Genomic DNA, 27,984 nt, shown 5'->3' on the forward strand with positions numbered 1-27,984 from the left:
GGAAGCGCTGTAGACAGTGATTTGGATGAGACTCTGTGGTAGAGTTTTAAGTACAGACATCAGGTGAGTCTGGAAGCTATGCTGTCTTCTTCATTCAGGTGGAGCCTACGGGTCCGGCCCCAAGTTAGGTCATGGCTCAAGGCTATTGTGACACACTCACTCACTTGTATGTGTGCAGGTGTCCGGAGATGACTGTTTTTTCCTGACTCCAATGCAATGTCTCTTCTTGCCCACAATGCTCCCATCTCCATACCCAAGTGTCCCTGGAATTTCTGTGCCTTTCCAGAGGCGCTAACAGCCTTAATGATTTGTTGCTTCCCTGGTGTCACTGCTGTCATCCCCGGTGTCTGTCTCCTCTAAATTGCTTGTCTTAGCAAACCAAGCATCTGGACCCCAGGATGCAAAGAGCCCTCCCATCACCTTGCTTGTATGTTTCTGCAAAGCACGGCAGAGCCCTGGCATTTTCCCACCCCATGAATGACTGAAGGTTCCGTGTAACAACTAGGATTCATGTGATTCTAGGTTTTGTTCATTCCACTCATCATTCTGCTAAAGTAGTCAGCTTATGATGAGAAAGGCCTGAGTATGACAATATTCTGCTCGATTGCTGTGGGCTATTCCCCAGACTCTGTGGGGAAGATGAATCTTGAACTTTTTACTCAGACTTGGAAGAGGATACTGTGGTGAGAATCTACCAGGGAAGGGAGATCTGGCCTGATGGCTCTGAAAAGCAAGCCAAGGAGAGTCTGAGAGATCCAACTTGAGGCATCTGGCATATCCTCCTTAAATAGCCTGTCATCGCAGTGCTGATATTGTCGTCCCCATGGCAGTATTGGACAGTGGATTATTAATTTACACAATGAGATCTGCTAAGTGTTTCTCAACTTGTCTGAATTTATCCACAGAAAATCTTGCTGATCTGGAGGACAAGGAAGATCAAGACATCATCTGTTCTAGGTAACTATGGAGAAACATGGGTCTGACATCAGTGGTGACATTTGGTCATCTCACATGCAGGGGAATCAGAAAGCGCTGAACATGCCTATTTCTTCCATTCAGACAACCACAAATTGTCCCTGGAACAAGGTTGTCTGTTTTCACCCTTCATGAATCCCTCTCAATGATAGTAACTTGCAATCAGTTGAAGCAGGGCTACTGATCAGCCACAGGATTTCTTGGACTCCTCTGTTCTCTCCTTCTTATGAAAACCAGCATGCGATACTTATCTGCCTCTGTCTTTAGTGTTATGACCTTGGCAGGTATTTCATGACAAGGTAGTATCTAGGAAACAAAAATTCATGTCACATTGCAGTATTAAAAATATTGGTCTTGGAGACAAGATTTCCAGGAGTCCATTATGATGCCAGAGCTGGTATTCATTTGGATGCAGCATGTAAATTTCAACAAAACTTATGGTGTATTTGAAGTCACCTTTATGTTCTGAGGACGTGTGTGACATGACTGTGTGTCCTGGGGTGGCTCATTTTCCTCCTGAGCTCATTTCTTCTCTGTGCTCAGAGCATCTCATGCTCACTCTCCTTCACTCTCTCTCCCTTTCCCTTTGCAAGCGCCTTCAGACCCCAGATGGGAGTTGTGGGTGGGGGGGATTGTTATACCTCCTTTAAGGGGACTCCCCATTTGTTTTCTGCAACCTCTCCCTTAACCCTCCCACCAAAACCAGCTGTGGCTCTAGGTTGACTAATCCCTCTTGTTTAACCATCTGCTCTCCCAACCCCTCAAATCTCAGTATGGATCAGCTCGTGGTAGAAGAGAATGAAGTCCAGCCGGACTCACTGGATGAATGTTACCTGGCTGCTTCTAGTGGCCATCATCTGACAGGTTCCTGTCATCCTTATAGAAGTGCCTCCTTCCCAACAGAGACAAGAGAAGATTTCTTGGATCTAGGTGTAAACGGTGAGTACTCCCAGACAGGTTCCTAGGCTCAGGTTGATTAGAACTGTGTTCTCAGTTTCAATTTTTAAAAGGCATCTCGAGCCTTTGCATTCTTCTTGCCCCAGGCTGCCGTCTGTCACCTGAACTTATCTCATCAGCACAGGCTTCTGGTATCACGTCAGACCAGAGAGGGCAAGTGGAGGGATCAGGGCAGAATCTCAGCTACCACTGTCTCACCTGCAGGAATTTGTGTAACAGAGCTCTTTTGATCAAGATAAGAATCCTTGTAGTCATGACATTTTGTTGCGAATTTTATTTCTTGAAGTTTCTGGCAAGTTCTCTGGCTTTTCATTCATGATTGCAATCTGCTCCATATTTGTAGCATGTTCTATTGTTCCCCAGCTCTAGATTCTTACCCCTGGGCTGCCAAGCTCCCTCTGAAGCATTTAGATACTAGCTCCTGAACATCAAATCTGCCTATGCCCTGTCATTTCCATGAAGCCAAGTATCTGTCTCTGTTGTTCCATCCTCAAGAGACACCCTTGTGTTTCATCCTTTGTGCAGCCAAAAGGAGTCTTCCACGTGCGGGTTATAGTTTCAATGTTTTATGCAATCTCAGTGGCATAACCGCATGGAAACTATCCATAACCTGTGTATCTGATAGGGGTATTGAGCTAATTTATGAGCCAGGTCCCCTTGGGTAGCAGTTCGTAGGGTATGGAAATGAAAACCTAGTATGAAATCCTTCTTGAGCTATTTTTTGACTTTTTCTTTAGGAGAAGTATTTTTATTGTTAGGACTTTGATTCATAAGATCATCTTGATTTCTTATTTCTCATTCTTCCCTGAGGAGCAGAGAAGCAAAGGCTTTCTCAGGATCACAGTAGTTCGCAAACCCGAAAGGGAACACACAGTTATTGTGCCCCTGTTGCCTGCCATGCTCCTTACTAAGTGAGCTCCAAGCGCACTACACCCCATTCAGCCCTCCCAGGCACCCTCTCAGGTGCCTGTGGTGTCTCATAGCGGAGCCGAGGGCGCTGAGGATCAGCAAGGTCCCTTCACTTGCCCCAGACTCCTGGCCACTGGCGGGTGGGACACTGACCTCTCCTGGGCCTGACTCCCTGGCTCAGGCTGTGTCCTCTCCTCTCAGTAGTTGGACCATCCGTGACTAAGAGAGGATGTTGCTCACCTTTTCCTCTTTGCCCCGACCAAATGATTTGCAGCTATGTTAATCTTCAACATCAAGTTGCCAGAGGGCTGCAGAGAACCCCTGTGGTCCCTCACTCAGACCTGCCAGCTCCCTATCCCTCTGTGCACTCTGTCCTGAGAGCAGAGCCAGCGGCTCCTCCAGCCCCTCCAGGTGGAGCCACAGCTCCACGGGGCTCTCTGGAGAATCAGCCAGGGTGAGAGTCCACACCTGTCCCCACCTCCTGCCCCCAGGTCACCTGCTGTCACGATGGGTCCAGGGACACCTTGAATTTGGCTGTGCTGAAGCCATTAAAAAACTGTGGAGCTCTATCTCAGAAACACTGACAGCCGGGTGTGGGTTCCTGTGAAGGGGATGAGTGAGGCTCAGACATGTGTCTCAGAAGTGAGATGTCAGTGATACGGCCCAGTCCTGCGAGTCCATTGTACACAGTGGGCCGGGAAAGGCCAAATCCCCACAGATGGATTGAGATGGATGAATGGAATATCTAAACTATACAGGGATCCATCCTGTGTCTTGAGTTTCATGATAACCTGAGTCCAGTGTGGATAGCTATTATGCAGCCATGTGGGTACAAGTAGTCAGGTCTACCCCATCCTCTCTGTACAAGGAGAAACCCTGCAGAAACAACACAAACACCTGATTTTTAAATTACAACTTGATCTTCTATTGGAGGACTTTCCCCACACTAACAATATTGGGCAGAATTGTTGATGTTGGATAAAATGTTCGGTTATTTTATATTCTGTCAATGGAAAGAATACTCAAAGCATAGGTCTAATAAAACCCATTCTCAAGAAAAGACAAAGAAAATTAGATGATGAAGTTACACAACGATAATTAAAAACAATCCTAGACATTGATTCAAAATAACATTGGAGAATGAGGGGATATGTAGTTTTGACAGTTCTTTCAAACACCAAATTTTATACGAGGATTTACCCTTTACCCAATATGAATTATCCTAAAATCTGATCAAGTGTCCTAAAATAGGAGGATGAATGATTAATGAACTTTGCCTGATGGAAATATGAAGGGCACACCAGACTGAGAGAAGTGCTTTTGGAAAAAGCCCCGGAAGCTCGCAGAGGCTCCTGGTGCAGGGCTGGGGTCAGAAAGGGGCCAGCCTGAGTCCTGGGAGGATTTGCAGAGGGAGTTGTGGGCAGTGATGTTGCAGAAGAAAGAGGGACTAGAAGACAGGAGCACTGGAAAGGCGAGTGAGGAGGTTAGATCTGTGGAGCAGAGAAGGGAGGATGAATTTCCATCAACTGAGGAACATGTGATAAAACAGGATTGGGGGGTGATAAGACAGGTGACCTTTGAGAGCGTGGAGAGGACTGAATCAGAGAAAACAGTTAGAAGGAGGTTGGATGAATCTTTGAGGAGAGTCAGACACAGATGCTGTCTGGAAGACTTAAGAGATAAGAGATCCATGAGAGACAGTTAAACAAACCTTGTTGAGGGTGCAGATGCATCAGCAGGAGGTGAGAGGAGAGCCCCACAGCAATGTAGAGCAGGCCCTGGCGGCTGTGACCTCACATGAGCCTGACCTGGACCTGAGGAGGGTACTTGATATCTTTGGTTAGCCCGCGTTCTGAGACTATGTCCTCATTTCACAGTAGAAATAGAAACAGATTTCATTAGGAGCACTGTCCAGGCACCAGTGGAGGAACGTGTATTGAAGGAGTATACATTGTGTCTCTCTCTAAAGAGACACAGGCGTGTTTCCAAGAGGGTCTCAGACCTCTTCTCCACTAGTCCTAGCTGCTAATACCATGCACCCCCCAGTCTGCTCCATGTGGAATAGATTTTCTTCTATATATACATGTATGGTTGAGTGAAAGCAGAGGCAAAAATTTCAAGCAAGGAAGTTCAAAAGGGTCTGGCGTGTACTCTCTCTTTCAGCTCAAATTCTAGTAGTACCTGAAGCCTTCAGGCCATATGTCTCTCCCTGTTCTTTTATTCCTGTGGGCAGATATCAACAACTCTTTCTCCCCCCATGCCTAGAGGCTTGTCTAGATCCTTTTCTCTAGGTTACAAGACGGAGGCTAAGAACAGAATACGAGGCTTGACCTCCTGTGTCACCCAAACCCTCTAGACTCAAGTGTCTGATTTCTCATTTCAAGAAATTGCAGCCTGGCACCTGCCTTCTCACCACCCCAGTCACAGCCAGAAATATGGCATCTTCTTCACATCGATGTCTGCCTTTGTTGTCTGGGTTTCTGGGTGGTTTCACTCATGGGCAAGGACGGTAGAAATGGGTGTCCAGAGAGGACTTAGCAAGGAAAAGCTTCCACTGGTCCTGAACCCTCCTTTCTTTTCAGGTGACCCCTGGGTGGACTGTCACCAGGGGCCTGTGAGTTTCCCAGGGTCAGAGGTGCAAACTCCACAAGCACAGCTTCAGGAAAGCACCCACGTGACCAATTGTCTGCAGCGGCAGCTGGACCAGCACTTTGACTGTGGTGACAGCAAAGCCATGCTTGGTCTTTCTTCCACCACCCAGGGCTTTCCCACCAACCCTGATTCTGGAAACCAAGGACCACTCTTTCTGGGTAAGAAAGAAAAGGGGATTCGAAAGCTCTGGTCCATGTACTGGTCCTCACACAGCTGTGGGTGAAGGAGGCAGAGGGCCTCTCCCATGCCCGCTGTCGGCCCAGTTGAAACCTGTGACCCTCTACCAGAATGAGGTGAGCAAGAACCTGGGCCTCAGGAGCAGCTCAGCCTCAGGCCCTGGTTCTGCATATTCCTGCTTGTTTAACTGAGCCACGTTGTTTATCTTCCTAGGTATTTACCTCTCTCGTCCCTCATCTGAACACTTGAAAAATTCTCTCCTTTGCATGATTGTTGGGAATTGTAAACAGCATAATGTCCAGAGTGTCTGATTCACTAAAATTTGTTTGATAACCACTATGAATATAGAATATCTAAGCGTTGTGTCTTTCTGGTGCTTTAACACTTACAAAATCATTGCACAATGGTTGTTTCCTCTATGGTAGCATAGGCTTTATGGTCTACCCTTTCTCTAGACCCCATCTTCCCTTGCTTTCTCAGAAAGGTAGCTTGGCAATGTTTTCCTCTTCGTTCAACATGTGTCATCAAGGCGATTTACTCCTGTTGGGTGCTCTCAGTAACAGTGTATTAGCAACATTCAGTAGGAGTGTAAACACTGGCCCTGCAACTCAGTCCCATGTTTGCTTTTCATATCCAATTGATTTTCCTCATTGTACCTTCATTTTAGAATAAAGGGCTACCCTCATTTCTGAAGTGCACCCACCTGTCCCTTTTACGATACTCCATTTAAGTCCTTCTCTCCACTCATCTCCATGTCCGTCTCCTAGTTTTCCTCTCCTCTGGGTCCACATCTGTTCAAATTTCCTTAAAAGAGCTTTCAGACCCTCACATCCATTTCATCTGGGACGTATTCATCCTTACCCTCCATTGCTCTCCACATCGTCCCCTGGACCCTGACTCGACCTGGTGCTCATCCCTCAGGCTGTGGCCTCATCTGAGGAATAAGGAGAGACCCATGTCCTCAGGTAGAGGTGAGATAAGAAGGAGACGCCTTGTGGCAGCATGGAGAGTCTCAAGGAAAGTGCCCAGGGAGGGCCGGGATGCAGAGCCTGACAAGAGCCACTAGGTCTTGCGGTGTTTCTTGTCTTCTCTTCCCTCTCGTGTCTCCTTTTCTTGTGCTTGGCCTCCCACATTCTCAGCCAAGACTGAACCTCACTGGCTCGGTCACTCTGTTTCCTGCTCACCTCCCACGGAGTCCTGAGCATAAACCCAGGCTTCACAGCAGATTTTGCAGCAAAGGGTAGTTTTAATGCCCTTTACTTTCACACCCCTCCACACTGTGGCTCCCACCCACTGCTCATATCTCCTAGTTCCTGTCACCAAACAGAGCTTCTTGCTCCTTCTTCTTATTTTTCTATTTTGTTTTCCAAGTTCAACTTATCAGGAAGCCAATAGAATGACCCATTCAATAGCTCCAATCCTTCACTCATTTATTCCATCACAAACACACTCACTTGTGAGTCTTCTTCCATTTTTATCATATCGTCTATGTCTTATTTAAATTATATATACATATCATATGTAGTGTGTTTACATATATATGAAGTCTATATTCATGCACATTAAAAATCCTTCCAATTTACACTTCCCCACTTCTTTTCTCTCATGAGGTTTTCCTTCAATTTTGACTTTGCTTCATCTCTTCCCAGCCAACAGTGCAAACTGCATCCTGTAGGAGTTTCTTGCCTTTGTCTTTTCTACCTAGGAATTTCTGTTGTCATCCGTTTTATTCTTCTTGGCTCATTTTTGGCATCCGGAAGCATGTTTGCCCTGTGGCACACTTAACAATCCTGGGTAGTATAAGGAAGATCAGCAAAAAAGAAAATATAAAACTATCCCCATTGTCTTCACCTACCCATGGGCTTTCAGATGGCCTTTCTTGTTCCTGGACACTTTCTGTACCTGATGTCCTCCTTGGGTGAAGGAGTAAGTCTTCGTAAATCATGATTAACAATGGATCCTGTTGGTTGTGGTTTTATCTTCAGAGCTGGATGCTTCCATCAGAATGAAGAACCCTCCCAAGCTGGAAGGTGAGGGCGCCGCAGCAGGCGCACACGTGCATCCAGTGTGTAGCAAGATGAAGTGCTTAAGTGTCCTGAAGGAGAAGATTATCAAAAGAAAACTGCTGTTTGGCAAGTGGAGACTGGCATGCAGATTCCCTGGCCTTCAAGCTTAGGGAACAATGGTAATTCCATGTACTTCTACCTTATGCTCATTATCTGTTGTGGCTAAATCTCCCACTAATTGTTCTCTTCCTCATTTGTTCACTCAACAGCTGACACTACCTCTGTGTGGTCTTTCCTCTCTTTTCCATGGGGGCTGCCACCCTGCAGTGCCCTTCCATCTCAATCTCCTCTTTCCACTCGGACCTCTACTGTTTTCCCACTGCTGCCATCCTCATATTCCCTCTGACCTTTCCTATTAGCCACAAGGAAGCCCAGATCCGTGGTCCTCCTCATCAGAATAGCAGCATTTAAGCCACTGAAAACATTGGCCTTAAATCACACACATGCTTGGTTTCTTCACCTTACTTTCCCTGCCCCTGCCTCCAAGTCCACTGCCTCTTTCTTTCAGGATCGTGTCTTAAGGAATCACTCGCATGTGAGTTGGCTTCTGGAGGAAAGTAGCTAGGACAGCCCTTAACCCTCAGCTTTTGCACCTGAATAAGAAACACTGGAACTGAAGGAAAAGGCCTTCATTACTAAAATAAGATAAGACCCTGGGTCATAGGTAGGAGTGCTGCACTCACCTGAGTCATGACTCCCCACAGCCTCTGATAGGCAGAACTTTGCTAATGTGCAGGGGACTTGCAGGAACTCCCTGGAGCTGGCATTAGGTGGAGGACAGTAAATGGCTCCCTAAAGGGACTTTGGGGGAAAGGAGATACAGAAGCCAGGTTTTCAAAATACATAGGGCATGAGATGGACAGGTATTCAGACCTCTCCAGTTTACTCACATGATTCCTTCTCCATATTAGTAAAAGCCCAGAAAAATGAGCTGAGTTGAAATCTGAGGCCAGGGAATGTAGGACAGCATTGTACTGAATTAACTTTGGGCCACGTTTATGAAGACCCAGGGAGATACATGCGAATAAAGATAATCATTGCTTCAGACAATGCAATTGAGAAAGCCAATTATTTATATGCGAGTAACAGAGAAAGACCAAAACATCTTTAGGGCCAGTGGAGAGAAGTCCATGTTGGATTAGAAGGAGAAAATAAAAAGACTGGTGTGAAATAGTGTAGGTGGTCTAGTGTGTAGTTCTAAATCATGCTGTTGTAAAATGAAAACGGGTTGAGTTTTGAGGTAACATGGATGCCTACACCCAATCCATTGAAATTCTGATTTTAAAGTTCTGGGGATGAGCTTTGGATATCAAAGCTCTGCTAATATGCCTCAAGGATTAGAAGGACTGTGGATCTGATAGGATATAAGGAACCAATATGGCAGTGGCCTATGAGTGGCTGCTTCCTCAAAAAGCTGAATAGTAACAAGTAAGGGAATTTGCATTTTTCTCTCAACAGAACTGTTTTGTAGAGCCTGGAGAAGAGAAAAGAGAAAAAAAGAGACGTAGATAGTTAAGTTAGATATATAATCTCTCTGTTTGGATTCAAGTTTCTCACAATTTTTATAGTAAAAGATACAATAAAACAAAGAAAAAAACATTACATAGACCCCAAAGTATAAAATCAACCCCCACCTTGCCACAAGAATAAAATTTAGTGTTTCCTTTTCTACTGTTAAAATGCCACATGCAGTTAGCTATTCACTAAACTTGTTTCACAGACTACTAACTGGCTCAGAACAGCAGATTCGACAAGTTATTTTTCATGGAATCTATCCTTTATGCAAAAGCCCCATAATGAATATTAGGCCTTATCCTGCTATATTGATCCTTTGACATGCCCTTCTGTCAGTTCAGTTAAGTTGCTCAGTTCTGTCCAAATCTTTGCCACCCCATGGACTGCAGCATGCCAGGCTTCACTGTTCATCACCAACACCCAGAACTTGCTCACATTCGTGTCCATGGAGTCGATGATGCCATCCAACCATCTCTTCCTCTCTTGTCCCGTTCTCCTCCTGCCTTCAGTCTTTCCCAGCATCAGGGTCTTTTCTAAGGAGTCAACTCTTCACATCAGGTGGCCAAAGTATTGAAGCTTCGGCATCCGCATCAGTCCTTCCAATGAATATTCAGGACTGATCTCCTTTAGGATGGACTGGTTGGATCTGCTTACAGTCCAAGGGACTCTCAAGAGTCTTCTCCAACACCATAGTTGAAAAGCATTAATTCTTCAGCACTCAGCTTTCTTTATGGTCCAACTCTCGCATCCATACATGACTACTGGAAAAACCGTAGCTTTGGCTAGATGGACCTTTGTTGGCAAAGTCATGTCTCTGCTTTTTAATATGCTGTCTCAGTTTCTCATAACTTTTCTACCAAGGAGTAAGCGTCTTTTAATTTCGTGGCTGCAGTCACCATCTGCCGTGATTTTGGAGCCCAAGAAAATTACATCTGTCTCTGTTTCCATTGTTTCCCCATGTCTTTGCCATGAAGTGATGGGACCAGATGCCATGATCTTCTTTTTCTTGAATGCATAGTTTTAAGCCACCCTTTTCACTCTTCACTCACTTTCATCAAGAGGCTCTGTAGTTCCTCTTCGCTCTCTGCTAAAAGGGTGGTGTCATCTGCATATCCCAGGTTATTGATATTTCTCGCGGCAGTCTTGATTCCAGCTGTGCTTCATCCAGCCCAGCATTTCGCATGGTGCACTCTGGGTATAAGTTAAATAATCAAGGTGACAATATACAGCCTTGACATACTCCTTTCTCAGTTTGGAATCAGTCCATGTTCCATGTCCCGTTCTAGTGATGCTTCTTGACCTGCATACGGGTTTCTCAGGAGGCAGGTAACGTGGTCTGGTATTCTCATCTCTTTACGAATTTTCCATAGTTTGTTGTGATCCACACAGTCAAAGGCTTTGGCCTAGTCGATAAAGCAGAAGTAGATGTTTTCCTGGATGTTTTTCTATACACCAGCATAAAATACTAGTAGAGACTCTTTCTTTGAGAAAAGTTTGAGGAAAAGTTGATGAGAATTTAGGATAACTAAACTGAACCCTCTTTCACTTCAGAGTTTTATTTGTGTAGATGTCAAGGATATTCCTAGAAATGCCTTAAGGAAGATCCAGCATGAAATCACCTCCATAGCATTTTGGTGTCCATGGGATGCAAATGGGTTGAGACACAGTGACACTCCCTGCTCTCTTTTCGCTAATTTTATTTTGAGTTTCCCCTTTCCATTCATTCATTCCTCAGTCATTCCTTTCCATTCATTCCTCAGTCTCTTTGGAGCTGGATTTCCCTGGAAAGCCTTATTCCTGCCCAGGAGGATGACCAAACAGCCTCTATTAACTGTTGACTCCTCCAGATGGGAGCTTTTCCCCTTCTCCTCTCCCTTCCCGCAAATATATAGGAAGGGCCTGTGGCCTGGGTTGTCAGTAACAAGTCATGTGGTTTTGGATAGTCCTTAGACCCTTGAAAACCTAGCTCCTCCTCTGTAAATTATGAAACTGGACTTGGATACATTCTGAGGTCCCTATTGGTGCTCACATTCCAGGAGTCTCCGGTAGCCTGCTTCTCCTCCTCAGAAGGCGGGGCTGCAGAGGTAAGAAGAGGGTGTCTTTCTCAATTGAGGATCCTCTGCTCCCATAGCAGTCTGTTTCTAATTGTGTTTGAGGGATGCTCAGCACATCCATCCCTGAACGTGTGGGAAAGCATACAGATGAAGGGGATTCAAGAGTGAAATGACCGTTGAGTATTGAGTGGTAGGGATCCAGATGAGGCTCTGAAGAAGCTCTGAGCTGAGATATCCCCAAGCACAGGTGGGGTGAGGACAAGGGTCCTTAGATGCTGCACCACAGGCTAGGTGAAAGTTCAGGGAGGTATTCCTTCGAAATCATGGACCTCACTTTCCTCTCCAGCCAGCCTGTGGCTCTCCCTTCAGCTCGTCCTGTCAACAGGAGCTCTGTCTGCCCCTGGCCCCAGTCACCATGTTGCCATCCCTCCAGGCTCAGCAGGATCTAACAAAGACTCACATTTCTTCTCTCTGTCTGTCTTTCACAGATACCAATTACGTTAGGAACTAAGAAAAGATATCGTCAATTTGAGAAACCACACTATAATATGTACCTTTTCCATTTGATGAAAAAAAAACTCAACCACAGCAACTCAATTTCAACCTCAGCAACGCCAGAGGGATCCTTTCCTGAGAACGAACGTCCCAACCAACGACCACTCTCCACACTCCAAGGGACAGAATTGATGGGAGTAATCCCAGTCATCAGCCTCCGCATGTAATCCTCAGTAAGGTGATCGATGCTTTGATGGACACACAGTTTGGAAAGACCTTAACTCTTGCTCTTCTAAATATTCATCCTCCACACACCAGCATGGGAACAATTAGAAGAAGACAACATATCAACCCGGTCATTCTTTGCCACCGGATGGACTGTGCTCAAAGCAGACAGCATTTACTATACATTGTTCTTGCTTCAAGTGTTTATCCTGTGTTTAATATTGAGGTAGATACCAGATAACTGCAGAATTTAGACTTTGAACCAGACAACTGGCCTGTCTTTTTTCAAACAAGTCGATGTTTGCCCCAAAAAGACAACCACAAAAAGGAGACGAGATGTTGTAGGTTCCAAAGGACTGAAAAGATTGTGTTCCTGTATTTCTTTAGTCCTTTGGAACCTCAAACATCTCCTCACCTTTTTGTAGTTGTCCTTGATGGTCGTGACATTGACTTGTTTGCAGAGGATTGGTCAGTTGTCTACTCAAAGGTCTACCTTTTGCAGTTGTCTGATCATTTCCTCATGATTAAATTCAGGTAAACCCTGTTTGCCAAGAACACATCTAGCACATGCTGTGTGCTTCCTAGCGCAGCCTGTTTGGAGGTTAAGAGTGTCCACTTTACCTGTCTCCACGATTATTATTTTAACATTGAACACTGTTATGCAGAGGCTGATAAGATCTGTTCATTGAAAAGGCAGATTTTGTGTCTGTAATGAGTAATTTGATTAGTGGGCTTTTGAGAGTGTATGAATATCGTATTCTATGGTGCTCCTTCTGTAAAAAGTTTACCATCCTTTATTGGTCCCTGATGTGTGTCAATTTCATATCTGTGGTATAGCCAGCATTGTGCTATGGAAAAGACAATCCCTACCCCTAACATATTATTAAAAATATTTTTGAGTTTCAACTTAAGCTCATGCTTTTTTAAAATTCAGTGTTATAATCCATTATTTTCTTAAATGTATTCTTAATTGGAGGCTAACTGCTTTAGAATGTTGCGTTGGTTTCTGCCATACAACAATGGGAATCAAACATAAGTATAAATATGTCCCCTCCTTCTTGAACCTCCTTCCCACCCCTCTCCCATCCACAGTCCACTATTAACATGATTGATTTTATTCATATAAATACTCTTGTTTCTCATGTGCCGTGCTGTGCTTAGTTACTCAGTTGTGTGCGACTCTTTGCAACCCCACGGACTGTAGCCCGCCAGGTTCCTGTGTCTATGGGGATTCTCCAGGCAAGAATACTGGAGTGGGTTGCCATGCTCTACTTCAGGGGATCTTTCCAACCCAGGGATCGAACCCAGGTGTCCACCATTTCAGGCAGATTCCACCAGGAAAGCCCAAGACTACTGGAGTGGGTATCCTGTCCTTTCTCCAGGGAATCCTACAAAACCAGGAATCGATCCGGGGTCTCCTGAATCGCAGGCAGATTCTTTACCAGCTGAGCTACCAGGGAAGCCCCTCTGTTTCTCCCTATTCAGTTTTGTATCTTAAACACCTCTCGCATCTTTTAATCTATGTTTACCATTTGTAGTAGATTGTATCTTCTGTGTTTCTTTCTCTGTTATTTTATTTTATTTGTGTATGCATATTTGTTTGTGTCTGTGTGTTTTGCTTGGGATTTGGAAGGCCTGGTAGCTAGTTAGTGCACTAAAATTTCTGACACGTTAGTCCTTTAGTATTTTGTCTCATTTCTAATATTTAAAACATTTTAAATGTTATCTATCAACATCAACTTTTTACTACCGTGAAGATCAAGGACATTGTTCTGCTTTTTCCTTCTGTCTTACCCTTTATATACTGTATTTTTCCTAGCTTTTTTTTTTTTAATGTGCTAATTGGTAGGATAGAGGTAGGAGCTGGAGGAGGGGCCCACTGGGTCCTTTCGACCCCCTGGTGGCACAAGATGGCTGTCCCACTCTGGGAGTACTAGCAGCCTCCCTGCAGAAGTTTGAGGGTGTACCTAGGCTGCCCCCAGGGCAGGGCCCACGACACAGTGGCTTAAATCTACAATCACATATATTCAGTGATGACCAGATGTACAAAACCCATAGTTTCCTGTCAATTCTTGATGAGCAGAGTTTGTCTTTAAAGATTTCTCATGATGGACTGAGGATTCCTTAAGTTTGATATGTTTAATACTTGTTTTCTGTTGCTTTAATACAGCACAGACAGCTTGGCTAAATATAAAGAACTTGTCCACAATGAGTTCTATTGACTTTTTTAAAAAAATAATGTTTACTTTATAAGTTCTGCTGAGATGCAGAATGTAAATTGATTTTTCTTCACTGAGGGCAAAGGGTGGTCTGGAGCTTCAGGACCATTTTTCTTTTTCAAAAAAAGTCTCTCAGCTCTACTAGGATAGGTCTTAGAACTGACCGTTCCAGGTCTATTTCCCCTAGGTCTCTATGACTTTCTCTCTGATCCTTTCTCACTATCTTTTGTTCATTTCTATTCTGTTTGATGCTTTCATTTTTCATGCAGTGTCCCTGATATGTTTCGATAAATATGTTCTCTATGTACCTTGTCATTTAGCCTTTTTTTTTCAAAGGATTTTCTTTACCTTCAATTTTTTAAATCTCTGCCAGTTCCAATTTCTCATTTCTTCTTTCCTGCGCACTTGTATCTCACGTTCTGTGTTTCTTACATAAAATACTGAAGTTTTTTCCATGTGTATGTATCTTTGAATGCTTTGTTCAGATCAATTCAAAATATGGATGCCATTTTACATTTTCCAATGTGTTTTGATTGATTTTGAGGCAATCTTTTCATTTGCTGAAATTTTTGACTCTCATTTTACACTTTTTTCTTCTGTCACCTTGGAAGAAATGTCTGCTCTATAGTTTTCATTTTCACATGACTAGGTTACCTGAATGAGAAACAGTTGTTCCAGGTCAGAAGGGATTAGTGCTGTGAGTGGCTTAGCTGATTTCTTTGTTCTAGGTCTGTCTTGTGCAATTACTCTAGCAGAGTTAAGGCTTGGGGGAAAGGCATGGTGTGTCTCTTGATTTGGGGATTCTGTTTCTTCCAGTAGGACCTTTAATTTCTGCCAGTTGCACCATTCTTTTTTCATCACCACGAGTGTCCAAAGGATGCTCCCTTCAGCTTGGTCTCACACCTGATCCCAGTAATTGTGCCTCCTCAAGATTGTCACCCTCTGGTTCTCTGCACTGTTGAACCCCTTCCTATCAATTCCCCAGTCACCAGAGCTAGAGCCAACCAGGTCTCAGACATCCCCCTGAGTTTATCCACATGCTCTTTCTGTGAGTTATTTTACCTGAGCTCTGTCGGGAGTCCTCCTCCGTGCCGTGCTCTGCCCTATGTGCAGGGTGTTTGTTGATCCCTCCGCTGCTGTGTGCCTCCCAGACCCAGCTGAATACAAACCAAGTCCTGTCCACAGTGTTCTCTGGTCCCTGGTTGTTTGGCGCAGGGTTTTGAATGGTGTCCTTGACTCTCTCTGTTAGTCCCTAGCCCTTGGAATTGTATGTTGAGAGATTCAGCTGCTATTATTCTAGGTGGACCTGTGTTCTCCTATCATTCTTTTTCAAATCTCAAATTTGAATAGTACACAAAATAGACACAACAGAACCCTCCCATCTTTGTCAAGCATGGTCTACAATTACCAGCTTATACTGTCGTACTACAATCCATGCACTTACCTTTTCCTGTCTTTTTAAAAGGAAATCTCAGACATCATGTTTCATCTATAATTATGTCTGCGTGTTTCCCCTAAATGAGAACTCTTTTTGAAAGTATATCATCACGGCATTATAATCATAAATTAATTCAAAATCTTTAATATCATGAAAGACTATTCAAATGTTCCATTGTCTACCATGCAGCATTTTTTCAGCTTATTTGATCACATAGGTTTTTTTTTTTTTAATTTCTTTCTTTCTTTATGGCCGCCCTGGGTCTTCATAGCGTGGCGCAGGGTTTGTCTAGCTGTGGAGAGGGGGAGCCACTCTCTTGTTGTGGTTTGCCGGTTTCTTGGGCTTCAGGAGTTGCTGCCCATGTGCTCAGTTGTTGCGGCTTGTGGGCTTCGTTGCCCCACAGCATGTGGGATCTTCCTGGACCAGGGATCAAACCCGTGTCCTCCGCACTGCTAGGCAAATTCTTAACCAGGGAAGCCCCCCTCCTCCATTATTGTTTCTACGTTAGTATTCTTTTTTGGAGGCAAATAAAGTCCACAAAGTATAATCACTAAGATAAAGCATTTAAGTCTCTTACATGTATGCTTACCTTCAATTTCTTCTTTCCTTCCTCCCTTCCTTGCTCTCTCTCTCACTCACTCTCCATCTCTCTTGGTCTATTGCTGTCCTGATTTCCGCTTTAACTCATTCATTTGTTGAAGAAACGGACTTGGTTTTTCTGTAGCATTCCCACAGTCTAAATTGTATACTAGGTACTTTAATAAATGTTTCTCTCCTTCATTCTTCCTTTTTGGTGGTAGAATATAGAGCAGTGCTGTAATGTAACAAAGATGCAAGTCACACACGTAGTTTAAAATTTTCTAGCAACCACATTGACAACTAAAAAGTATAAGAACACAATAATGGAAAAATAATCTCCTACATAGCTGAGAATGCTATATATACTTTAAAGGAAATATGGGGCTTCCCAAGAACTCGCCTACCAATGCCGGAGACACAAGAAACGCAGATTCAATCCCTGGGTCACGAAGATCCTCTGGAATAGAAAATGGCAACCCACTCCAGTATTCTAGCCTGGGACATCCCATGGACAGAGGAGCCTGGCGAGATATGATCCATGGGCCCAAAACAGTTGGATAAGACTGAGCGACTGAGCGCACACACAAAGGAAATACAATTCTACCAATGTTTTCAAGTTGTGTTTAATAGAAAAATATTGTGCATGTCTCCAACTTTTAAGGTTACACTCACATGAATTATAAATTAAAATCCAGGTCCTCCGTCCTACTCCTTTGTAACTATTTGACAGCCATATGTCTAGTGGTCCCTAGTTTGGACCTGTAGATGCAGAGACTGATGAGATTCACACTTGCAGTCCTAGCAAGACTTCTTCAGAAGTGGTGTGCACTCTCTGAGGAGGAGGCCCATCAAGTTCTGTGTGTTTCTTCAAATAGTATTACCAGTCCTTTCAGTTCAAGACTTCTCAATCCATTAACTGATTATGTGGCACTAAGTGGTGATATTGCATCATCATGTAGTATTTAACTGGAATACTTGCATGAAAAGAAACTTCTCCTAAAGACCAAATACTATGTAGTTACTTAGTGGTAGCTTCTGTAAAGAAAACTGCAGCTTAATGAGCATTTCCCCAAGAATCCTCTGTGGTCACCGATTCCTTTATTTCTTTTTTACCCCTGTGTGCTAATATGAATTCAAACTTGCAAACACCGTGAAGTAGTTCAATTCATTGCAATATAGCTCTTACCAATACTCCAATTATCTCTCTTTTGGCAGTGAACATGACTTTAAGCTGGCTCCTCAATTCTTTTGAAAAGTTTCTAATAGTATTTGAGACCTTTCTTGATAACAGTATGAAGAGGTGCTTCTCTTTTATCCTGAAGATTTTCTGCTCCTCACCTGGACTCAGTCATTTTTCTAAGAATCTCTGGTTTCTGTTTGTGCAAAATGTTATTCCCAAATCCAATTGTAACCTTAAGATGCTTACTGGATTTGGTTGATTTCTAGGCGTTTGCAGTGGACAGAGCTAGGAAATACATACTCATCTTTGTATGAATGTACATACTCAAATTCAGAACGTCAGGCTTTACTGAATGTTTATCTTTCATCTGACTCTTTTCCATACACCAGTGTTTTTGTGTTTAAGGGCACTGGGAGTAAAGGAAATACAAGATTTCATACCATCTCCTTTGCTTATCCCCACATCATTTGGAATAAGAAAAATTTATAAAAAAAAAAGAATAAATACCAACAATGCCAATAATAACACAATTAAGGAAAGAGTTTGTTTTTGAAATTTTGTAACTGTTCCAGGGTACGTATAAATTATTGTTTTATAGTTCTCATCCATATGGTTGTTCCACAAAAGTTACATCGTGTTTCCAATGTCTAGAAGTGACATTTAAAACATCAATTTTATAATGATAGAAAGTGAATGCTGTTTCCAACTCAAATCTAACTAAATAGTCTGTATTCACTATTCTAGCCCTATAAGGTCTGCAAATGTCTCAAAGGCCTGGGTGGAACTGGGTGAGCGACCCCTGATCTCAGACGCTGGAATACACTGCCCAGACTCTTCTTCCTGGCTGAGTTTGGGATGAAAGGCCAAGATTTCCTGGAGTCAAGGTTCAAGTCTTAGCCTAACAGCGGTTTTTCCTGTCCAAAGGAGACTTAAGAGCGAGAAGTTCTGGAACAGGATCAATCAAAACTGCGAATAATAGGGTACCTGAATAAAATATAGTACTTCCCATTCAGGTCTGGAACCCCGCCCAGAAAGCTGTCACCCTGGCTGGTCAATGACATCACAGCCCCCGGACCATTATTCACAGGGCCAAGACGTGCGGTCCGAAGCCCCCTCGTGGGGCAGGACTCAGTGGGCGCAGCTTCTGCCTTTTACCCTAAGACCCAGGGTGACCCGACAGGGGGTGGCAGTGGTTCGGTCGCCGCGCCCTCTGTTGGCGGGGCCGGGCCTCCGAGGACCATTGACCGGCAGAGCCGCAGGGTCCTGCGGGGACGCCAGGGGCTGGTCCCCCGCCCCGCCCCCTCCATTGTCCACAGGTCTGCGCCTCTCAGAGCAGCAGGTCTCAGATCTCGACTGCTGAGGGGGAGGTGGCAGATCACGGGGGCCCAGGGCCTCCTTCGCGGGACCTAGGCGTTCTGGTCCCGAGAGCAGAACGAGTTGGGAGAGGGCGGGGGCCGGGCCTCCGAGGACCATTGAGCGGCAGAGCCGCAGGGTCCTGCGGGGACGCCAGGGGCTGGTCCCCCGCCCCGCCCCCTCCATTGTCCACAGGTCTGCGCCTCTCAGAGCAGCAGGTCTCAGATCTCGACTGCTGAGGGGGAGGTGGCAGATCACGGGGGCCCAGGGCCTCCTTCGCGGGACCTAGGCGTCCTGGTCCCGAGAGCAGAACGAGTTGGGCGCTGGGGCGGAAGAGTAGGTCCACTCAGCGCGCATCTGAAGCGCGAGTTCGCTTTCAGGGGGAGACTGAGTTCCGGCTGCGCCAGTAAAAGACTCTGCGTGCGGCCTAAAGAGAAAGGTCCCAGCGAGACTCGAACTCGGATCGCTGGAGTCAGAGTCCAAAGTGCTGACCACTACACCGTGGAAACACGACCTTCTCGCTCTCCCGCCGCTGAGCCGTGTGGCTCTCAGCCGCGCGGTCCCAGGACCTCCTCCCTCCCGGCGCTCTCGTCACTCCGCCGCCTGCCGCTTCCTCCACGACGCCAGGGGGCGCCTGACTCGCCGGGCCGGCGGCCGTCTCTACAGCTTTGGACATGGTGGAATGGGAGGAGACCCATTCCGGGTGAGCGACGGGGAGGGGCTTTTAGGCCTCCCCCAAATGCATCTGCTCTGCCGGCATTTCTAGAGTTTTCTGCCCTGAGGTAAAATTCCCGCCAGGAAATAAGAAAGTCCCTTCCCTCTTTGCAAGTGTCCTCTTCCCGCTGCCCTGAGAACTCTGCACGTCCTCAGAAGAGCCTTTGAGGCTTCGTGGGATGTCCCATGCCTGGTACCCCAGGTCCAAGGGTAGACTCGCGGGCCACCACCGGCTTTGTGAGGAGACATGACCTTTGCTCTGGTCGGAACCAGACCAGAAGCCAGGGATCCGCCTTCCCAAACCGTTGCACCATGCCGGTGGAGGAACTGCGAGCCCAAATGAGTTAGGCACAAAGAACGGTTTACAGCAGTAACAGGACTGTTCAAATGTGCCAAATTCTGTAAGCGTTGAGCGGTGCAAAGTATGGGTCTGTTTTGTTGTTCAGCCGCTCTGTCGTGTCCGACTCATTTCGACCCCACGGACTGCAGAACGCCAGGCTTCCCCGCCCTTCACCACCTCCCAGACCTTACTCAAACTTATGTCCACTGAATTGGTAATGCCATCCAACCCTCTCATCCTCTGTTGTCCTCTTCTCCTCTTGCCTTCAACCTTTCCCAGCACCAGGGTCTTTTCTAGTGAGTTGGCCCTTCGCACCAGGTAGCCAAATTATTGGAGATTCAGCTTCAGCATCAGTCCTTCTAATGAATATTCAGGACTGATTTCCTTTAGGATTGACTGGTTTGATCTTGCAGTCCAAGAGTCTCCTCCAACACTCCAGTTCAAAAGCATGAATTCTTTGCGCTCAGCCTTCTTTGGGCTTCCCTGGTGGCTCAGAGGGTAAAGCATCTGCCTGCAATGCAGGAGACCTGGGTTTGATCCCCAAGTCGGGAAGATCCCCTGGAGAAGGAAATGGCAACCCATTCCAGTACTCTTGCTTCAGAGGAGCCTGGTAGGCTACAGCCTGTGGAATGGCAGAGTCGCACAGGAGTGAGCAACTTCATTTCTTCTTCTTTATGATTCAACTCACATCCATCCATGACCACTGGAAAAACTATAGCTTCGACTAGAGGGACGTTTCTTGGCAAATTAATGTCTCTGCTTTCTAATACACTGTCTAGGTTTGCAGTAGCTTTTCTTCCAAGGAGCTAGCGTCTTTTAATTTCATGGCTGCAGTCACCCTCTGCAGTGACTTTGGAGCCTAAGTAAAGAAGTCTGTCACTGTTTCCCTCGTTTCCTCCACCTGTCACCAACTGATTTGAAAAGACCCTGATGCAGGGAAAGATTGAGGGCAGGAGGAGCAGGGGACGACAGAGGATGAGATGCTTGGATGGCATCACCGAATCTATGGACATGGGTTTGGGTGGACTCTGGGAGTTGGTGGTGGACAGGGCGGCTTGGCGTTCACGGGGTCGCAAAGAGTTGGACACCACTGAGCGAATGAACTGAACTGAACTGATGGGACCAGATATCGTGATTTTTGTCTTTTGCATGTTGAGGTTTAAGCCAACTGTTTTCACTCTCGCTTTTTCTGCTTTCTGCCATAAGGATGGTGTCATCCGCATACCCAGTCTTGTACTTTATATGATGTACTCTGCACGTAAATAGGCTGACAAGATACAACCTTTGAGGTACCTCCTGGACTCATTGGAAAGGACCCTGATGCTTGGAAGGAAGGTTATGACCAACCTAGATAGCATATTGAAAAGCAGAGACATTACTCTTCCAACAAAGGTCCGTCTAGTCAAGGCTATGGTTTTTCCAGTGGTCACGTATGGATGTGAGAGTTGGACGGTGAAGAAAGCTGAGCGCCGCAGAATTGATGCTTGTGAACTGTGGTGTTGGAGAAGACTCTTGAGAGTCCCTTGGACTGCAAGAAGATCCGCCCAGTCCATCCTAAAGATCAGTCCTGGGTGTTCATTGGAAGGACTGATGTTGAAGCCGAAAATCCAATACTTTGGTCACCTCGTGCGACGAGTTGACTCATTGGAAAAGAGCCTAACGCTGGGAAGGATTGGGCGCAGGAGAAGAAGGGGACGAGAGAGAATGAGATGGTTGGATGGCATCAGCGACTCGGTGGACACGGGTTTGGGTAAACTCCGGGAGCTGGTGAGGGAAGGGAGGCCTGGCGTGCTGCAATTCATGAGGTCCCAAAGAGTCGGACACGACTGAGTGACTGAACTGAACTGATGCTGGGAAACATTGAAGGTGGAAAGAAGAGAACGACGGAAGCTGGGATGGTTCGAGACCCTCAGACACACAAGAACTAAATTAAGCTGGAATCGAGACCATCAGACACAGAAGAACTAAATTAAGCTGGAGGGAAGAGTGCCTGCACTGCTCAGCTGAACACTGCCACCTCGCGGACTGTAGCCTACAAGGCTCTCCCTTCCATTCTTGAGCTTTCCCAAAGTACGGCATTGGAGCGAAATGCCATTTTTTATTCTAGAAAAATTTTTCCGAGGGTCTTCTGTATTACCGAGAGATGGTTTACTATCGCCTGAGCCCCGAAAAAAACACGCTCAAGTAGAAATCACTTCTATCGTTAAGACCGCAGTTACCAAGAGAAGGCGCGCACGCAGTCCCCCACTACCACAAATTACGCAGTCGCCTTTCCCCCCATTCGGGGAAATCGCAGAGGTCAACACACCCGCCGTAGAATGGGTGACTCTCGCTCTGGGAGAACCACCTTCGTGATCGTGCTATCTTCTCTGCCAGCTAAGTATGGAAAGTCTTGGCCGGCCGCCCGTACAGCCTCACACCCGTACACTTTCGCACACGCTCACTTTGCTATTGCCGCCATCTCTTCCGCCACCCTCCGCACCCCATCGTTTCTCGCGCCTCTCAGGCACTCCTAACAACTCTTCTAATAAAATTCAAGAGTATCTCGGAAAAACTTCCCACAACCGGCAAAATGGCAGGCCGGGAACTGTACCGCTTCCGCTGCAAATTTACATAAGCCCACCCCATTCAGGACCTGTAAGGCGGTTCCTCTCCTCCAACCCACGCCCTGTCCCAGGCCCCTCATCTCCCCTCCCACCCCTGCTGAGAGGACCAATGGGCAAGCCGGCTGCTGAAGGAGAAGGGACGTCATGATTCCCCACAGCTTAGGGAGCCCAGAAATCAGTGGAAACAGACCCTTTCTTCTTTAGTTGAGATGGAGGGGAATTTAGCCAGCCTCTTTGTATTCTTAACCTTTGTTCTGGGTGACACGCTGAGAATAGTAATTCTGTGGCCCTCTGTTATGCTGATCCAATTTTGTTTTAAGAAATAATAAGTTGTAAAACAATGGATGTAAATATATATTTGTAGGAACAAAATAAAGCGTGAGTATGTGTTATGTGTGTAGGCATATAGAGTCAGGGTGCTAACTTTCAAAAATGCACAGCGTGAGAGTTGTGAGTTCAAGTATTATTGGGGGCAAAATGAGGAGCTCAGGAGGCAGCATCTCAGATAGCTCTGAGAACTTGCTCCACAAAGGCAGGGGCGAAGGTCAGTGTATGTGTGATCTTGGTGAAGGGAGAGGACATGCATTCAAGTGCAGATGTTTTGCAGAAGGTTACTGCTAGTCGTGAGGATCGCATGTCACCGTGAAGGATTTTTGTGCTTTTCTAGGTACTAGGAGATATTTGGGTCATAAAATCGGCTCCTGAAAATACATCACTATCTGAAGACTTGTTCTGCCAGTTTTTCCCACAGCACAGAGTGGGCTCCTTTCGGCTCTCCACCCTGAAATCCTTTCAGGGGGTGTTGAAAATCAACAGCTGCAGCATTAAACCTTGTAAAGGTAGATGGCAAGTGGCAGTTTGTAGCTGCCAAGAGTTAGATCTCAAAGTTCTACTTGGTGCATTTTCTGTGCACCTTCTGACTTCATCCTCATGGTCTCCCAGGGGCCATGTTTTTCCTTTTCTCACCATACAGAATACAAAAGTGGAAGATTCTGAAAAAGAAGCTGATGACCCAAATAAGGGATAGAAAGATGACGTGTTTGCTTAAAGAATGAGGTTTGTTTGTTTTCTCTTACTGGGTAAGAGTGGGTTAGACCTGAGGGCAGGGAGTGGGAAGGCTGGAGAAGGCAACCAGCTTGCCTTTCAGACCAGAGACCAAGGAGTGGAGGAACTTGATCCTTGAAGTGCATTTGGCTTCAGGGGGAAGGGGACTAGCCTGGAGGGAGAATCTTGAACTCGGCACCCAGGTCACTTGCAGGAAGAACTGGCCTTTCTTTGAACAGCTGACACGACTCGTCCTGCACACTGACTTTAAGTATTCTTTACCCACCGCTGTCCACTGTAGGAGTTTCCTATTGCTACTTAATATGTTCCTACACACTTAGCGGCTTAAAACAACACACATTCATTATTTTCTGACTCTGGAGATCAGAAATCCAAGATGCATCTCCCTGGGCAGAAATCAAAGTGACAGTTGGGTTGTGGTGATTCTTCCTGGAGAATCTTTCTTTGCCTTGTCCAGCCTCTAGAAGATGCCTACATTCTACTCTCCTAGGCCCCTTTGATCTTCAAAGCTAGTTACAGCTGATCACGTTCTTCTCACAACACATTATTCTGACACCAAGTCTCCTTCTTTTGTCTATATGAACCTTTGTGTTTCCATGGAGCCCCCATCTCAAGATGCTTAATTTAATCACACCAACAAAGTCTCTTTTGCCATGTCAAGTAACATAATCACAAACTCCAGGGGCCCAGTTGTGGACATCTTTGGGGAAGCATTAGTCTACCACCACAGCCAGGCTCCAGAGTGAACACATTTCTGCAAGCATATCAGTCAGTGGTGGCTGCTCCATTCTGAAAGTGATCCAGGTGAAAGCAAGTCAGTCCACTGTTTCTGAGGGTCAGCAGTCAACAGCTGGGCCCTGTACTGAGGCATGTGAGTCAGAGAGAGAGAAGGAACATGTCTGTGGGGAGAGGAATCTGAGGACCCAGTGCCTGGGCAGTTCCCAGGGATCAGAGCTGAGAGCTGCAAATGCCTTCATGGGGGGAGGAGGCTGGGGAGGGTGTTAGGAGCTGAGTATATGTGTTTCCCTCCCCTCACCCCCCACACATTCATATCTTGGACACTAATCCCCAGTGAAGCTGTATCTAGGGAAGGAACTTTGAAGGATGTAATGAAATTTAAATGAGATCATAGCTTTGGGGCCCTGATCTGATAGGATGTATCCTTAAATGAAGTGATAGCAGAGAGCTTGGGCCCCTGCCCTACCCCAGCTCAAGCAACAAGGAAAGACCTTGTGAGGACCCAGCCAGGCCAGGACTATCTGCAAGCCAGGAAGGGAGCTTGCACCAGAAACTGAATTGCTGAGAAGTTCCAACCATGATCTTGGACTTCTCAGAACTGTGAGAAAACAGATTTCGGGTCAAGCCACCCAATCCATAGCATTTTTTCTTGAAGCCCAAGCTGACTAATATAGGAGGTCAATTAGTCATTGACCTAAGCAGCTTCTCCTACCTAGCCCTTTTTGGGATCTGCCCCAGTCTTGTTGATTCCCAGTAATTAGCACTCACCACCTGCTTTGCCTTTTAAAGCCTTATCCATGAGTTTCAAACAAGCAGTCATCACCCGGTTTGAGATTTCATAGCATATTTGGACATGACTGAGCACCTAAGCACAGCACGCAGCACAGCATAATTTGCTACATGCAGCAATGGCCTGCAACAAGGATCTTGGAGTTTCTTTTGAATGAGTTTGACATCTTCAAAAATAACAACCCAGAATGGCCTGGGACAGCTGGTCATTCTGCGGGGTGACCCAATACCCCATGTGGCCTGCATTTCCTCTTCTACCGGATGATTTCTATGCTCTGGACTCTCCACAACCGTAGACAAGGGTTTGGGTGCTGATGAAGAATCTGTGCCTAATTCTGCGGAGGCTCGGGGGAAAAAGGAAAGAACTCCCAGAATCTGGGGGTGGGAGGGGGCGGGGGCTGAGAGGCTGCTCTTCTGTGAATAAAGAAGATTGGAGGATGTGAGAGCAGCTGGGGTGTGTGCGTGTGTGTGTGTGTGTGTGTGTGTGGATGCCCACTGTGTGTGTCCAGGATAAACTCAAGGGAAGTTCAAGAGAGGGCAGCTGCCATTCTGGGACCAGAGACTAGAGCACCTTGGCATTCAAGCTCTGCTCATCCTCCTCCTTATTCTGCCTCTGTTTTCCCTTCTCCTCCCTGTCCTCACTAGCACCTCACCAGTGTTTTATTGTTCTCACTCCTCCTCCCTCTTGCTGCTCCTCTTGGATCACTCCCACTACCATATCCCCCTCCCACTCCCACACAAAGCAGGCCAGCAAAGGAGAGGGCTGAGCAGTCTGAGAGGAAGATGAGGGAATCTTTTCCACCAGGCCGAGAAGCACAAATACATTTCTTTCTGGTTAGATTCTTGTCTGGAGGGGACGGAGTAAGATGGCTCCACCTCCCCCAGGCAACTAAGGCAGCACAGGCCTTAGGTCAACCCCAGGGATAGGTGACCAAAAGTCAGGAGCTCTGGACGTGGATGGAGCACGTCTGGTTCTCAAGATCCCAGACAACTTAAAATGTTGGTGCCACCTTCTTTATAAGGCAAGTTCCACGGAAGGACCACATTTACCATCCTGGCTTTGTTTATGTAAGGGTGCATAGGTGCGTGTTCCTGTCTGACTCTTTTCTACCCCATGGACTGTAGCCCGCCAGGCTCGTTTGTCCATAGGACTCTCCAGGCAAGAATATGGGATTGGTTTGTTATTTCTTCCTCCAGGGGATCTTCCCAACCCAGGTATTGAACCTGTGCCTCCTACCCTGCATTGGCAGAAACCTGAGAATGTTCATAGTCCTCGTGTTCCTCCCTTTCCTGGATCTTTACCACTGAGCCACCAGGGAAGCCCTGGTAGTTTAGTAGTTCTGCCTTTTCCCTTTTCTATGGGTTTGTTATCTTCCCAAGCAGTGACCTTTCCTCTCACGCCTCTTGCTTGAGGAGGCTAATTTAGAAATATCTCTTTGGTGTCTTTTTCCTTTTCCATAAACATTCTTTCATTCTGGACTTAATCCTTTTGAACCATATTCTGAATCTTCTATGATTATTCAGTAAGTATTTGTAAATAAAAATTGTTAATGTTGATCTATTGACTCAACCAATCAACACTTAGGTTGGATCCAAACCCCACTCCATCCGCACAGGAAATGAGGCTCAGCAGTGGGTGCCCTGTGGACAGTCTTGGGGAAACTGAAGGAAATTTTGCTGGCACCTCCAGACAAAATTGTAAGGTCAAGTCATTCAAAATGACCGTTCTCTTGCTATCTATTCATTCTCCTTCACCAGCCATTCCTTCACCCACATGACTATCCAATCCCCTTAATTATCAGTTCAATTCAGTCCAGTTGCTCAGGTATGCGTGACTCTTTGTGACCTCATTGACTATAGCACGCCAGGCCTCCCTGCCATCACCAACTCCTGGAGTTTACTCAAACTCATGTCCATTGAGATGGTGATGCCATCCAACCATCTCATCCTCCAAAATCCCCTGCTCCTCCCACCTTCAATCTTTCAAACATCAGGATTTTTTCAAATGAGCTAGTTCTTCAAATCAGGCGGCCAAAGTATTGAAGTTTCGGCTTCAGCATCACTCCTTCCAATGAATATTCAGGACTGACGTACGTTAGGATGGACTGGTTGGAACTCCTTGCAGTCCAAGGGACACTCAAGAGTCCTCTCCAAAAGCACAGTTCAAAACCATAAATTCCTTACCACTCATCTCTCTTTATAGTCCAAGTCTCACATGCATACATGACTACTGGAAAAACCATAGCTTTGACTAGATGGACCTTTGTGGGCAAAGTAATGTCTCTGTTTTATACTATGCGGCCTAGGTTGGTCATAACTTTTCTTCCAAGGAGCAAGTGTCTTTTAATTTCATGGCTGCAGTCACCATCTGCAGTGATTTGGAGCCCTAAAACTAAAGTCTGTCACTCTTTCCATGGTTTTCCCATCTATTTGCCATGAAGCGATGGGACCAGATGCCATGACCTTAGTTTTCTGAAGAGTGAGTTTTAAGCCACCTTTTCCACTCTCCTCTTTCACTTTCATCAAAAGGCTCTTTAGTTCTTCTTTGCTTTCTGCCATAAGGGTGGTGTCATCTGCATATCTGAGGTTATTGACATTTCTCCTGGCAATCTTAATTCCAGCTTGTGATTCATCCAGCCCAGCATTTCTCATGATGTACTCTGCAAATAAGTTAAATAAGCAGGGTGACAATATACAGGCTTGCCATACTGCTTTCCCGATTTGTAGCCCCTTAATTATACGGCTTAGTCAGTAACCAACTATGCGGTTGCCCCGACCCCAGCCTCTGGTTTCCCTGGTGACTGGTGAGCCAATCAGACATCGATGGTCCCTATACATTGTAGTCTCCCCTCAATTCCGCCCTCGGCCCCAGCAGTGAAGATCGCTGCCTTGTTCTGCCAGCTGTTTGCTGAATACTGGGGCATGTCACTCTAGGACC

The 27,984-nt window shown here is 45.9% G+C and overlaps 2 protein-coding genes, 2 long non-coding RNA genes and 1 other non-coding gene across 7 annotated transcripts in view; 3 read left to right on the forward strand and 2 right to left on the reverse strand.

Moving 5' to 3' along the window:
• LOC145504748 (NBPF family member NBPF19-like) overlaps positions 1–27,984 on the forward strand; it is a 363,203-nt gene that overhangs the window by 249,515 nt on the left and 85,704 nt on the right. The gene's annotated exons all lie outside the window — the stretch shown is intronic.
• Positions 205–12,931, forward strand: LOC145504756 (NBPF family member NBPF4-like). 3 transcript variants are annotated; one of them, XM_081486071.1, is made up of 6 exons: positions 205–427; positions 906–957; positions 1,748–1,914; positions 5,424–5,651; positions 7,656–7,855; positions 11,794–12,931. In XM_081486071.1, the coding sequence occupies exons 3-5, from the start codon at positions 1,749–1,751 to the stop codon at positions 7,844–7,846; spliced, it is 585 nt and encodes a 194-aa protein (XP_081342197.1). In that variant the 5' UTR covers positions 205–427; positions 906–957; position 1,748; the 3' UTR covers positions 7,847–7,855; positions 11,794–12,931. The 3 variants fall into 3 exon arrangements, with proteins under 3 accessions (XP_081342197.1, XP_081342199.1, XP_081342196.1); XM_081486073.1 differs by having other exon boundaries at positions 7,656–7,894; positions 11,760–12,225; XM_081486070.1 differs by lacking the exon at positions 205–427 and having other exon boundaries at positions 766–957.
• LOC145504773 (uncharacterized) lies at positions 8,787–19,419 on the reverse strand. Its single transcript, XR_014052472.1, has 3 exons — positions 19,309–19,419; positions 16,272–16,496; positions 8,787–9,210 (listed from the first exon to the last, which is right to left on the reverse strand). It is a non-coding gene; the product is annotated as an uncharacterized LOC145504773 (long non-coding RNA).
• On the forward strand, positions 13,846–18,449 carry LOC145504798 (uncharacterized). Its single transcript, XR_014052494.1, has 2 exons — positions 13,846–15,322; positions 16,957–18,449. It is a non-coding gene; the product is annotated as an uncharacterized LOC145504798 (long non-coding RNA).
• LOC145508166 (U1 spliceosomal RNA) lies at positions 22,068–22,232 on the reverse strand. The gene has a single exon (XR_014055420.1). It is a non-coding gene; the product is annotated as a U1 spliceosomal RNA (small nuclear RNA).

The sequence above is a fragment of the Giraffa tippelskirchi genome, chromosome 5, assembly GCF_054371585.1.
Source record: "Giraffa tippelskirchi isolate mGirTip1 chromosome 5, T2T-mGirTip1v1.2.pri, whole genome shotgun sequence".
Taxonomy (NCBI): domain Eukaryota; kingdom Metazoa; phylum Chordata; class Mammalia; order Artiodactyla; family Giraffidae; genus Giraffa; species Giraffa tippelskirchi.